This window comes from Doryrhamphus excisus, linkage group LG1 (genome assembly GCF_037039965.1).
Source record: "Doryrhamphus excisus strain RoL-2023G ecotype Guam linkage group LG1, RoL_Dexc_Guam_v1.1, whole genome shotgun sequence".
NCBI lineage: Eukaryota > Metazoa > Chordata > Actinopteri > Syngnathiformes > Syngnathidae > Doryrhamphus > Doryrhamphus excisus.
The window spans coordinates 26,791,567-26,806,514 of record NC_136357.1 but is presented as its reverse complement, the minus strand read 5'-3'; the positions used below and the strand labels follow the sequence as shown (position 1 = coordinate 26,806,514).

Here is a 14,948-nt window from a genome sequence, read left to right as displayed (position 1 = left end):
TTATTATTATTATCATTATTATTATAAGAATTATTATTATTATTATAAGCAAAAAACTTTTCACTTTAACACAAATATTTAGCTTTTGTGTCTATACCAACATAACACAAAAAAGGGGTTGTTTTAAAAAAAAATTATTATTATTATTATCATTATTATTATAAGAATTATTATTATTATTATAAGCAAAAAACTTTTCACTTTAACACAAATATTTAGCTTTTGTGTCTATACCAACATAACACAAAAAAGGGGTTATTTTAAAAAATAATTATTATTATCCTTATTATTATTATTATTATTATTGTTGTTATTGTTATTGTTACTATTATTACTATTATTACTATTATTACTATACTATTCTAACATGGAAACTACCAAAAGAAAAAAGTTTGTTTACATGTTTTTCCGTTCTTTAGTAATCGGCAATAGAACATGGGAAAGTTTCAGGAAAATATCAGTTCCTAACTAAAAAAGGAAGAAAAACTGCTTTTGCATGAGTGGAGACTTGTCATCATCTTTTTAGGCTTCTTCTGCAAAAAAATCCACAAAAACATAGAGGTCGTATAAATTTTTAGTTGGGATCCAAAAACGTACGTATAAATCCATATTTGGTATCGAATGAATCTGCACTTTAAGCATCATGGGAAGTGTAGTTCTTTTTGCTATGTATTATTATTTAAGCCGCAGGGTTCAAAGCCGGAATTTATGGTATGAGTATTTATTTATAATATTTTTTTACGGTTGTAGCTCTGATGTAGAAAATAATCCTTAATAATTCACTTTTGCATTTTGGTCTTGGTGGGTTTTTGTTTTTCAGGAAAAAAAAGAAAACAAACCATAATCTCCTGTGGTTTGGGTTTTGGATTTCAGCAAAAATAATCTTCAACGGCAGCATGAGAAGGTTTGATGCCGAGGCACAAATGTGTGTGTGTGTGTGTATTGGCGGAGTTATTTTTAGGCTTAGGAGTGAATAATGGAAAGTGATCACATTCAGCAAAGGAGAATAAGGTCAAGCCGTTGATGTCTGGAATGTGTGTGGAAAGTATGGAATTGGATATTAAATATTTGGGATCGGCTTTTCTGAGTGATGTCCCCCGTGGATGTCCCCAAGCACACTCGCCCTCGGTCATGTGACGAGACATTAGGCCGTTTTTTGCGTTTACGATCAATACGGACGTTTTCAGGAGACTTGATTACGATCACGCCACATTACCGTCACCTGTCACCTTGAATCTGACTTACAGCGCAGAATCAGTTACGGGGGACGAGTGGTTAGCATGTGTGCCTCGCAGACCCGCCGTCGAGGGTTCCGATAAAATTTTTCGGGCATCTTTTTTATGGAGGTTATATTCATTGGAGATACGGGCCCTGTGATTGGCTGGCGACCAGTCCGACCAGAAGGGAGAGTCCGAATGAGCGGGGGTCCGCAACCCCCGAAAACTAAAATGTCGGGTCCGCAACCCGCGAAAACTAAAATGTCGGGTCCGCAACCCGCGAAAACTAAAATATCGGCGGGTCAATGCTTGCATCATCCACTCAGTTAATTGCGTTAATTGGAGATACGGGCCCTGTGATTGGCTGGCGACCAGTCCGACCAGAAGGCATAGTCAAAATAAGCGGGGGTCCGCAACCCCCAAAAAACAAAATGTCAGCGGGTCAAAGCTTGCATCATCCACTCAGTTAATTACTTACGTTAATTGGAGATACGGGCCCTGTGATTGGCTGGCGACCAGTCCGACCAGAAGGGATAGTCAGAATGAGCGGGGGGTCCGCAACCCCCGAAAACTAAAATGTCGGCGGGTCAATGCTTGCATCATCCACTCAGTTAATCACTTACGTTAATTACATTAACTGGAGATACGGGCCCTAAACGAGGGATTGTTTTAGTTTAAGTCCAATATTGTATGAAAACCAAGGCATCTTTTGAAACCAATTTCCTTAAGCTCACCGGTGACCCTGAACACGATAGGCAGTAGAAAACTTTGAGGATCAACTGCCATAAATGATGGATTGCTTTAGTTTAAGTCCAATATTGTATGAAAACCAAGGCATCTTTTGAAACCAAAGCATCGTGAAACCGAGGTTAGAGTTTAGTAGAATATTTTGAAGTGATATTTTTGGAGCCCCCATTTCCTTAAGATTACCGGTGACCCTGAACAGGATAGGCAGTAGAAAACTTTGAAGATCAACTGCCATAAACAAGGATTGTTTTAGTTTGAGTCCAATATTGTATGAAAACCAAGGCATCTTTTGAAACCAGAGCTTTGGGAAACCGAGGTTTGAGTTTAGTAGAATATTTTTTTAAGTGATATTTTTGGATGGGCTCCAAATCCGTGGCAGCACCCCCTGCCCCCTTATTTCCTTCATGACCCTGAACAGGATAAGCAGTAGAAAATGAAATGATGTAACGAAGGCATGAAGTTTCAAGACCCGAATGAAAAGAGTCTCGGTCTCTCCCAGTTGTCTCCAGGCTCGGAAGAGGACGACCACGAGGGTCCGGTGTGTGAGAAGTTGGGTCGCATTCAGTTCAGCGTGGGCTACAGCTTCCAGGACTCCACCCTCACGGTCAAAATCCTTAAGGGCCAGGATTTGCCCGCTAAGGACTTCTCCGGTACTTCTGATCCTTTCGTCAAACTCTACCTGCTGCCTGACAAGAAGCACAAACTGGAGACCAAAGTCAAGAGGAAGAATCTGAACCCGCACTGGAATGAGACCTTTCTCTTCGAAGGTTCGGCCGACACATCGTTTTGTTTGCTTCGCCGTTTTGGTGCATCTGTTTATTCCTTCCCACCGCAGGGTTCCCCTTTGAGAAGGTAGTCCAGAGAACCCTATACCTGCAGGTTCTGGATTACGACCGCTTCAGCAGGAACGACCCCATAGGAGAGGTGTCCATCCCCCTCAACAAACTGGACCTGGCCAACATGCAAACTTTCTGGAAGGAGCTGAAACCATGCAGCGACGGCAGCGTGAGTAAAGGGAAGGAAAGAGGTGGCAGAAGGGATGGGGTGGGTGGGGGGAGGGGACAAAATGGAGCGTAATGGCTGATGTCATGGCTGGCTGCTGTGACAGTCCTGTTGGGGGGGGGGGGGCATGGAAGGGAATGCTGAACGTTGACAGGTTGGTGGATTGAACACAGAGCAGCGGGGAAGATGTTTAAGTCCAATATTGTATGAAAACCAAGGCATCATTTTCAACCAAAACCAAATCTTATGAAACCAAAGCTTGGGGAAACCGAGGTTAGAGTTTAGTCGAATATTTTTATATGAGTAGAAAAGGCAGTAGAAAACTTTGAGGATCGACTGCCATAAACATGGGATTGTTTTAGTTTAAGTGCAATATTGTATGAAAACCAAGGCATCATTTTCAACCAAAACCAAATCTTATGAAACCAAAGCTTTGGGAAACCGAGATTAGAGTTTAGTAGAATATTTTCAAGTGAGTAGAAAAGGCAGTAGAAAACTTTGAGGATCGACTGCCATAAACGAGGGATTGTTTTAGTTTAAGTGCAATATTGTATGAAAACCAAGGCATCATTTTCAACCAAAACTTGAGGAAACCGAGGTTAGAGTTTAGTAGAATATTTTTGATTTTTTTGGACCCCCCATTTCCTTAAGATCACCGGTGACCCTGAACAGGATAGGCAGTAGAAAACTTTGAGGATCAACTACCATAAACAAGGGATTGCTTTAGTTTAAGTCCAATATTGTATGAAAACCAAGGCATATTTTGAAACCAAAGCTTCAGGAAACCGAGGTTTGACTTGAGTAGAATATTTTGTGATATTAAGTGGTAAACAAGGGACTGATTCAGTTTAAGCGTAATATTGTATGAAAACCAAGGCATCTTTTGAAACCAAAGCTTCGGGAAACCGAGGTTTGACTTTAGTCAAATATTTTTATGTGATATTTTTGGAGCCCCCATTTCCTTAAGACGACCGGTGACCCTGAACAGGATAGGCAGTAGAAAACTTTGAGGATCAACTCCCATAAAGGAGGGATTGTTTTAGTTTAAGTCCAATATTGTATGAAAACCAAGGCATATTTTGAAACCATAGCTTTGGGAAACTGAGGTTAGAGTTTAGTAGAATATTTTTAAGTGATATTTTTGGAGCCCCCATTTCCTTAAGCTCACCGGTGACCCTGAACACGATAGGCAGTAGAAAACTTTGACGATCGACTGCCATAAACGATGGATTGTTTTCGTTTAAGTCCAGTATTGTATGAAAACTAAGGGATCTTTTGAAACCAAAGCTTTGGGAAACCGAGGTTTGAGTTTAGTAGAATATTTTGTGATATTAAGTGGTAAACAAGGGATTGATTTAGTTTAAGCGTAATATTGTATGAAAACCAAGGCATCTTTTGAAACCAAAGCTTCGGGAAACCGAGGTTTGACTTTAGTAAAATATTTTTATGTGATATTTTTGGAGCCCCCATTTCCATAAGACGACCGGTGACCCTGAACAGGATAGGCAGTAGAAAACTTTGAGGATCAACTCCCATAAAGGAGGGATTGTTTTAGTTTAAGTCCAATATTGTATGAAAACCAAGGCATATTTTGAAACCATAGCTTTGGGAAACCGAGGTTAGAGTTTAGTAGAATATTTTTAAGTGATATTTTTGGAGCCCCCATTTCCTTAAGCTCACCGGTGACCCTGAACACGATAGGCAGTAGAAAACTTTGACGATCGACTGCCATAAACGATGGATTGTTTTCGTTTAAGTCCAATATTGTATGAAAACCAAGGCATCTTTTGAAACCAAAGCTTTGGGAAACAGAGGTTTGAGTTTAGTAGAATATTTTGTGATATTAAGTGGTAAACAAGGGATTGTTTAGTTTAAGTGCAATATTGTATGAAAACCAAGACATCTTTTGAAACCAAAGCTTTGGGAAACCGAGGTTAGAGTTTAGTAGAATATTTTGAAGTGATATTTTTGGAGCCCCCATTTCCTTAAGATCACCAGTGACCCTGAACAGGATAGGCAGTAGAAAACTTTGAGGATCAACTGCCATAAACAAGGGATTGCTTTAGTTTAAGTCCAATATTGTATGAAAACCAAGGCATCTTTTGAAACCAAAGCTTTGGGAAACCAAAGTTTGAGTTTAGTAGAATATTTTGTAATATTAAGTGGTAAACAAGGGATTGTTTTAGTTTAAGTGCAATATTGTATGAAAACTAAGGCATCATTTTCAACCAAAACCAAATCTTAGGAAACCAAAGCTTTGGGAAACCGAGGTTTGAATTTAGTAGAATATTTTTAAGTGATATTTTTGGAGCCCCCATTTCCTTAAGCTAGGCAGTCGGAAACTTTGAGGATCAACTGCCATAAACAAGGGATTGCTTTAGTTTAAGTCCAATATTGTATGAAAACCAAGGCATATTTTGAAACCAAAGCTTCGGGGAAACCGAGGTTTGAGTTTAGTAGAATATTTTGTAATATTAAGTGGTAAACAAGGGATTGTTTTAGTTTAAATGCAATATTGTATGAAAACTAAGGCATAATTTTCAACCAAAACCAAATCTTAGGAAACCAAAGCTTTGGGAAACCGAGGTTTGAATTTAGTAGAATATTTTTAAGTGATATTTTTGGAGCCCCCATTTCCTTAAGCTAGGCAGTCGGAAACTTTGAGGATCAACTGCCATAAACAAGGGATTGCTTTAGTTTAAGTCCAATATTGTATGAAAACCAAGGCATCTTTTGAAACCAAAGCTTCGGGAAACCGAGGTTTGACTTTAGTAAAATATTTTTATGTGATATTTTTGGAGCCCCCATTTCCTTAAGACGACCGGTGACCCTGAACAGGATAGGCAGTAGAAAACTTTGAGGATCAACTCCCATAAAGGAGGGATTGTTTTAGTTTAAGTCCAATATTGTATGAAAACCAAGGCATATTTTGAAACCATTGCTTTGGGAAACCGAGGTTAGAGTTTAGTAGAATATTTTTAAGTGATATTTTTGGAGCCCCCATTTCCTTAAGCTCACCGGTGACCCTGAACACGATAGGCAGTAGAAAACTTTGACGATCGACTGCCATAAACGATGGATTGTTTTCGTTTAAGTCCAATATTGTATGAAAACCAAGGCATCTTTTGAAACCAAAGCTTTGGGAAACCGAGGTTTGAGTTTAGTAGAATATTTTGTAATATTAAGTGGTAAACAAGGGATTGTTTAGTTTAAGTGCAATATTGTATGAAAACCAAGACATCTTTTGAAACCAAAGCTTTGGGAAACCGAGGTTAGAGTTTAGTAGAATATTTTGAAGTGATATTTTTGGAGCCCCCATTTCCTTAAGATCACCAGTGACCCTGAACAGGATAGGCAGTAGAAAACTTTGAGGATCAACTGCCATAAACAAGGGATTGCTTTAGTTTAAGTCCAATATTGTATGAAAACCAAGGCATCTTTTGAAACCAAAGCTTTGGGAAACCAAAGTTTGAGTTTAGTAGAATATTTTGTAATATTAAGTGGTAAACAAGGGATTGTTTTAGTTTAAGTGCAATATTGTATGAAAACTAAGGCATAATTTTCAACCAAAACCAAATCTTAGGAAACCAAAGCTTTGGGAAACCGAGGTTTGAATTTAGTAGAATATTTTTAAGTGATATATTTGGAGCCCCCATTTCCTTAAGCTAGGCAGTAGGAAACTTTGAGGATCAACTGCCATAAACAAGGGATTGCTTTAGTTTAAGTCCAATATTGTATGAAAACCAAGGCATCTTTTGAAACCAAAGCTTCGGGAAACCGAGGTTTGAGTTTATTACCCCAGACCCCTCGTTTCCTTCATGGCTGATGTCATTGCTGGCTGCTGTGACAGTCCTGCGGGGGTGGGGGCGTGGAAGGGAATGCTGAACGTTGACAGGTTGGTGGATTGAACACAGAGCAGCGGGGAAGACGATTATAAAATAAAGGAGTGACGAGTGTGTTGAGTGTTTTGTGTGTGTGTTGTGTGTGTGTTTTGTGTGTGTGTGTGTGTGATTTCTCCAGGGGAGCCGAGGGGATCTGTTGGTGTCTCTGTGCTACAATCCCACCGCCAACACCATCACTGTGAGCATCGTCAAAGCCCGCAACCTCAAAGCCATGGACATCGGAGGCACTTCTGGTACACGCCCGTCGGTCGCTATACGTGAACTTCACATGCACGGCAAAAATTGAGCCAAAATAGTAGCGTTCTTTGTTTTGTGCTCTTTGTGTTAGCTTTGATGTTGCTATCTCTTTTCTTAATGGGTCACAAAGACCCGACAACAAAGCAATGATTTGGCATCCAATTTGTTTCTTAGCTGCAGGGGATCCTCGTTAGGCTTTCTTGTCCAGGAAAAAAATGCTTTTAATGTTTTTTTTTAATTGTTTTCTGCTGGTAAAAATGGTAAAAAGAACCTCAAGAGAATTCATTTTAAATATATAAATATTTTTTTAATATATTATATTTATTATGGTTTGTATTATTTTTGCTGATGTACATCTGTTTTTTTATAATAATATAAATATACAGTAAATATAAATAGAAATATGCTAATTCATACATTATATTTAATTGCACGTTAGGCCAAGTGGTTAGCGTGCAGGCCACACAGCTAGGAGACACGAGTTTGATTCCACCCTCGGCCATCTCTGTGTGAATTTTGCATGTTCTAAATATATATATATATATATATAAATATTTACAAATGTATAATTAAACAAAACAATGTATTTTTATTATAAAATATTATATAATAAATATACAAAAATATTAAAGTTATTTATTATAAATTATATAAATTGTATAACAAGCAATACATTGCCAATATAATGAATTAAAACTAATATACAAAATAAAAATAACTATATTAACAAATGTAAATGATGCAATATATTGAATATTGATATAATAGAATGATAACTATGGTAAACAATAAAAAATAATCTACACAATATAAATAATAAACAGTACATACTAAAAATGTGTAAATATGGTGCATATTATTGATGTAACATATTATTAATAATAAAAATATATTATAGCTTATATATTTATATATATATATTGTCTTTATATAACATATATAATATATATAATAACAATAATAATTATTATTATATTATATTATAATAGTATAATAATAACATATATTATATACAAATATATTTTATACTTATATATATATAAAAACATAATATAATGATAACTATGGTAGACAATAAAAAAATCTACACAATATAAATAATAAACAGTACATAATAATAATAATATAATAATAATAATAATAAATGTGTAATTATGGTGCATATTATTGGTGTAACATATTATTAATAATAAAAATATATAATAGCTTATATGTCTATATATATATTGTCTTTATATAACATATATAATATATAATAACATAATAATTATTATTATTATTTTATTATATTATAATAGTATAATAATAACATATATACAAATATTATATATATAAAATAAAACAGTACATAATAAAAATGTGTAAATATGGTGTATATTATTGATGTAACATATTATTATTAATAAAATATATAATAGCTTATATATTTATATATATATAGTCTTTATATAATATATATAATAACATAATAATAATTATTATTATTGTATTATATTATATAATATTATAATAGTAACATATATTATATACAAATATATTATATATATATATATATAAGAAAAAGCCTTCTTAGTTCTACTTTTGTATATAGAAAAGGCCCAGCATGTACTATATACTATATCGTCCACCTGCATATGTACTATATGTAGTACTTATAGTCGGTATATGAATGTAGTACACATTCCTGTCCCCAGACCCGTACGTGAAAGTGTGGTTGATGCACAAGGACAAGCGAGTGGAGAAGAAGAAGACGGTGGTCATGAAGCGCTGCCTCAATCCCGTCTTCAACGAGTCGTTTCCCTTCGACGTGCCGGCCCACGTGCTGAGGGAGACCACCATCATCATCACCGTCATGGACAAGGACAGGCTCAGTCGCAATGATGTCATCGGAAAGGTACCTCCTTCCCTCTCGTTCGCTCCTTCCTTGGGTGTATTTTGGACTCTGTGACGAGTCGGCGTCCCTCCTCGGTCCAGCTGGTCTCTACTGGCCCCTGCTGGTCCCTGCTGGTCCCTGCTGGTCTGGACCAGGCAGCTTCTCAGCTGTTGATTCTGACCTTGAGCGGGGGAGATATGTCGCCCGAGACGTAACAGTGCCTATTTTTGGAACTCTGGAGCCAATAATATCAACGTTAAAATTAAATCTGGGATTGGAACCGGCAACAATCAGGTTGGGATCTCCATCGAGGCTGGCCACAGTAAAAGGATTTAGACAAAACAGGTTTACTGTCTTATATGTCTTATTTTCTCTGATTTACTGGGTAACAGTAGTGTAAAGGTGACTATAGGGGTGTTATTTCATGTCTGGAGAGCTCTAATATTAATAAAATCATATTTAGAAGGTCATAAACAGATTTATTGTTTTATACTTTGTCATATTTTCTCTGATTTACTCTACTATATTGGGTAACAGTAGTGTAAAGTTGACTATAGGGGTGTTATTTCATGCCTGGAGGGCTCTAATATTAATTAAATCATATTTAGAAGGCCATAAACAGGTTTATTGTTTTATACTTTGTCATATTTTCTCTGATTTACTCTACTATATTGGGTAACAGTAGTGTAAAGGTGACTATAGGGGTGTTATTTCATGTCTGTAGAGCTCTAATATTAATAAAATCATATTTAGAAGGTCATAAACAGGTTAATTGTTTTACACTTTGTCTAATTTTCTCTGTTTTACTCTACTATATTGGGTAACAGTAGTGTAAAGGTGACTATAGGGTTGTTATGTCATGTCTGTAGAGCTCTAATATTAATAAAATCATATTTTGAAGGTCATAAACAGGTTTATTGTTTTATACTTTGTCATATTTTCTCTGATTTACTCTACTATATTGGGTAACAGTAGTGTAAAGGTGACTATAGGGTTGTTATTTCATGTCTGGAGAGCTCTAATTTTAATAAAATCATATTTAGAAGGTCATAAACAGGTTTATTGTTTTATACTTTATCTTATTTTCTCTGATTTACTCTACCATATTGGGTAACAGTCGTGTAAACGTGACGACTATAGGGGTGTTATTTCATGTCTGGAGAGCTCTAATTTTAATAAAATCATATTTAGAAGGTCATAAACAGGTTTATTGTTTTATATTTTGTCATATTTTCTCTGATTTACTCTACTATATTGGGTAACAGTAGTGTAAAGGTGACTATAGGGTTGTTATTTCATGTCTGGAGAGCTCTAATATTAATTAAATCATATTTAGAAGGTCAAACAGGTTTATTGTTTTATACTTTGTCATATTTTCTCTGATTTACTCTACTATATTGGGTAACGGTAGTGTAAAGGTGACTATAGGGTTGTTATGTCATGTCTGGAGAGCTCTAATATTAATTAAATCATATTTAGAAGGCCATAAACAGGTTTATTGTTTTATACTTTGTCATATTTTCTCTGATTTACTCTACTATATTGGGTAACAGTAGTGTAAAGGTGACTATAGGGTTGTTATGTCATGTCTGGAGAGCTCTAATATTAATGAAATCATATTTAGAAGGTCATAAACAGTTTTATTATTTTATACTTTGTCATATTTTCTCTGATTTACTCTACCATATTGGGTAACAGTAGTATAAAGGTGACTATAGGGTTGTTATTTCATGTCTGGAGAGCTCTAATATTAATTAAATCATATTTAGAAGGTCATAAACAGGTTTGTTTTATATGTTGTGTTATTTTCTCAGATTTACTCTACTATATTGGGTAACAGTAGTGTAAAGTTGACTATAGGGGTGTTATTTCATGTCTGGAGGGCTCTAATATTAATGAAATCATATTTAGAAGGTCATAAACAGTTTTATTATTTTATACTTTGTCATATTTTCTCTGATTTACTCTACTATATTGGGTAACAGTAGTGTAAAGGTGACTATAGGGTTGTTATTTCATGCCTGGAGAGCTCTAATATTAATTAAATCATATTTAGAAGGTCATAAACAGGTTTATTGTTTTATACTTTGTTTTATTTTATCTGATTTACTCTACTATATTGGGTAATGGGATTGTAACGGTGACTATAGGGGTGTTATGTCATCTCTAGAGGGCTCTAATAATTTATTTATTAATCTATTTATAGGGTCATAAACAGCTTTATGCATTTATATGACTCATTTTTCTTATATCTACTATATTGGGTAATAGGAGCGTTAAGGTGACTATAGGGGTGTTATTTCATGCCTGGAGGGCTCTAATATTAATTAAATCATATTTGGAAGGTCGTAAACGGGTTTGTTGTCTTATATGTCTTATTTTCTGTGGTTTACTCCACGATATTGGGTAATAGGATTGTAAAGGTGACTATAGGGGTGTTATGTCATTTCTAGAGGGCTCTAATAATGTGTAATAAAGCCTATTTATAGGGTCATAAACAGGTTTACGCTTTTATGTGACTTTTTTTTTACTATATTGGATTATAGGAGTGTAAGGTGACTATAGGGGTGTTATTCCACGTCTACGGCTCTCTAATAATGTTTTTTTAAAAAGCGTATTTCATGTCACAAACAGGTTTACTGTCTTATATGACTGATCTTATATCCACTATATTGGGTAAAAGGAGTGTAAAGGTGACTATAGGGGTGTTATATCACGTCAAGAGGGCTCTAATGTTAAAAAAATGTCTTTCCTCCTCACAGATTTACCTCTCCTGGAAGAGCGGCCCCGCCGAGGTAAAACACTGGAAAGACATGATGGGTCGCCCTCGCACTGCCGTGGCCCAGTGGCACGCACTCAAGGCCTGAGGGACCCGACCCCCACACCCCCACACCCCCCCACCTGGGCTCCAGACGGTGTGCGTCACCTCTTTGTTCTCAGGCCTCTTTTACTCCTTAGATATCAGCCCTTGTCGAGGTGGGAGATTATGTTTGACCCTTGACCCCCCCCCCCTCTCATGCCTTCGCCTTTACCTGTATTTGATGTCCACTCTCTTCCTCCTTGTCATGGAAGCCCATTTCCACAGCCGGGAGAAAGAAAATATCCCGAGTATCCCCAAAAAAATATTCTATTTGGTTGAGTTATGAGATAAAATGTGGAAATTATGAGACGAAAAGTCAAAATTATGAGATAAAAAGTCATGAGATTAAGAAAAATAATTAGGAGGAAAAATTGCAAATTATACAAAGTATAAATTCTGAGATAAAAAGTCAGTAATGGAAAAAAAATTAAAATAAATCAAAATTATGAAGTAAAAAAAATCTAAATTATTATGAAATAAAAGTACAAAATTGCAACAAAAAATTCTCAAAATTATGAGATGAGAAGTCAAAATATTGAGATAAAAAGTCAATGATGAGATTTAAAAAAATAATAAATCAAAATAAATCAAAATTACGAGATAAAAAGTCATAATTATGAAATAAAAGTACAAAATTGCAACAAAAAAACAAAATTGAGAAGAAAAAAATGAAATCCAAACTTTGAGAGTCAAAATTATGAGATGAGAAGTCAAAATATTGAGATAAAAAGTCAATTATGAGATTTTTAAAAAATTAATAAATGAAAAGAAATCAAAATCACGAGATAAAAAGTCATAATTATGAGACAAAAGCATAATTATCATGACTTTGTATCTCATAATTTGGACTTTTTATCATTTCAACTTATGTATCTCATGAATTCATCTCATATTTATGACTTTTTATGTCATAATTTTAAATGTTGTCTCACAATTATGATTTTTTATAATTCATTCATTCATTCCGCTTATCCTCGAAAAGTTTTAGATTAGATGAAAAGTCCCGACTCTTTTTTTCGACAATTTCAACTTTTGATCTCATAATTTCACCCCCTTATTTCACTATGATTTTTTTTAATAATTGATAATTTTATTATATGTATAAATAAAGTTATATAAAGTTATATAAAATAAAGTTAAATTATGAGCTGAAAAGTCAAATTATAAGATAAAAAAAATCCTAATTGTGAAATAGGAAAATTATAATCATGAGCTTAAAAAAACAAAAATGACAAGTTATATAAATATAAATAAAGTTATATAAATTAATTAATTTAAATAAAGTTTAAAAAATCCTAATTATGAAATAGGAAAATTATAATCATGAGCTAAAAAAAAACAAAATTACAAGTTATGTAAATATAAATAAAGTAAATGAATTAATTAATTAAATAAAGTTTAAAAAATATCCTAATTGTGAAATAGGAAAATTATAATTATGAGCTAAAAAAAACAAAATTACAAGTTATATAAATATAAATAAAGTTATATAAATTAATTAATTAAATAAAGTAAAAAAAATTCTAATTGTGAAATAGGAAAATTATAATCATGAGCTAAAAAAAACAAAATTACAAGTTATATAAATATAAATAAAGTTATATAAATAATTAAATAAAGTTATATCAAGTTATATAAAATAAAGTTAAATTATGAGCTGAAAAGTCAAATTATAAGATAAAAAAATCCCAATTGTGAAATAGGAAAATTATAATCATGAGCTAAAAAAACAAAATTACAAGTTATATAATATAAATAAAGTTATATAAATTAGTTAATTAAATAAAGTTTAAAAAAATCCTAATTGGGAAATAAATTATATATATATAAAGTTATATTAATTAATTAATTAAATTCATAATTTATTTATATTTATATAACTTGTTTATATAACTTTTTTACAAAAAATTACAAAATTACAAGTTATATAAATAAAGTTATATTAATTAATTAATTAAATTTATAATTTATTTATTTTATAAATATTTTATAATTTATATATATTTATTTATATTTATATAACTTTTATATAACAATTATTTTTTTTTAGCTCATGAATATAATTTTCCTATTTCACAATTAGGAATTTTTTTAACTTTATTTAATTAATTAATTTATATAACTTTATTTATATTTATATAACTTGTAATTTTTTTTCATCTCACAATTATGACTTCTTATCTCATCCTTTTGACGTTTTGTGACAATTGTACTCCTCCTAGGTTTACCATTGGGGATTTATCCGTCTTCTGTCCGTGGTGGAATCGGGCTTCCATCCTTTGTACCGTCTTTTTTCTGAGCCTTTTTTTTTCCCCCCCACTCCACAACACCACGGTGTCTTTCTTGTGTTAAACACCAGACCAGTACTTCCTGCCACATAAGGATTACCAACTTCGGACCAAAAAACGTAGCGGTGGTTCTGCCCGTTGCTGTCACTGCCAGTCTCTTTTTCCCGACCATTCCCAAAAAAACGTTGGGGAAAAATGAAGTCAAATGGGCTCTAATTCAAAGCGAATGGACTGAAACTTGACTGTGTTCCTCTCATGTTCCTCGGCTGAACCCCCCCCCCATCCTCCATGTTGTCTGTGCGTGCTGTGGGTGATGTGCCGTGACCCTAAATGAAGAAAAAAAAAAAATGGGAGGGTCCGATGACCGAATCTCCAGTACTGGCCCGCTAAAATAGTGTAAAAAAAAATATATACTGTCCTGTTTTGTTGGACAGAAAAAAAAAAGAGTAGAATTAATGTGTTTGATTTCCTTCAGAGGGTTGAATTGTTCTTCCTGACACAGAAAATAATCCGAAAGCCTGCTTAGGAATGTCATACGTGAATGAAGAAGGTGTCGGAATCTCCATTTCTATCACAGGTGGTCCTCGGGTTACGGAAAAGTTCCTAAGACCGTACACAGAACACTTGGCGGACATAAAATACAAGAATTAAAGAATTTAAAAAAAAAAAAAAAAGGTAAGAAATCAAAAGAAAAAAATGTCATAAGAGCAGATCCTTGAACATGTTCAAGGATGCTGTGGCCAACTTTATTGTTGTAATTATTTTTCTAATTATGGCTTTATTCCCATAATATTTTGACTTAATATTGTTTATTATTTTTAT

General features: G+C 33.9%; 1 protein-coding gene across 2 annotated transcripts in view; it reads left to right on the top strand.

Annotated features, from left to right (window-relative positions):
- The window catches only part of syt7b (synaptotagmin VIIb), a 100,441-nt gene extending 86,902 nt beyond the window's left edge, over positions 1 to 13,539 (top strand). Inside the window, exons 9-13 of one of the 2 annotated variants that reach the window (XM_078792967.1) lie at positions 2,464 to 2,731; positions 2,800 to 2,969; positions 6,987 to 7,101; positions 8,800 to 8,999; positions 11,741 to 13,539. In XM_078792967.1, coding sequence (XP_078649093.1) covers positions 2,464 to 2,731; positions 2,800 to 2,969; positions 6,987 to 7,101; positions 8,800 to 8,999; positions 11,741 to 11,845 — 858 coding nt within the window. In that variant the 3' untranslated portion in view covers positions 11,846 to 13,539. The remainder of the gene's footprint in view (positions 1 to 2,463; positions 2,732 to 2,799; positions 2,970 to 6,986; positions 7,102 to 8,799; positions 9,000 to 11,740) is intronic. The other variant, XM_078792973.1, reaches the window with a different exon arrangement.
- The last annotated feature ends 1,409 nt before the right edge of the window (positions 13,540 to 14,948 follow it).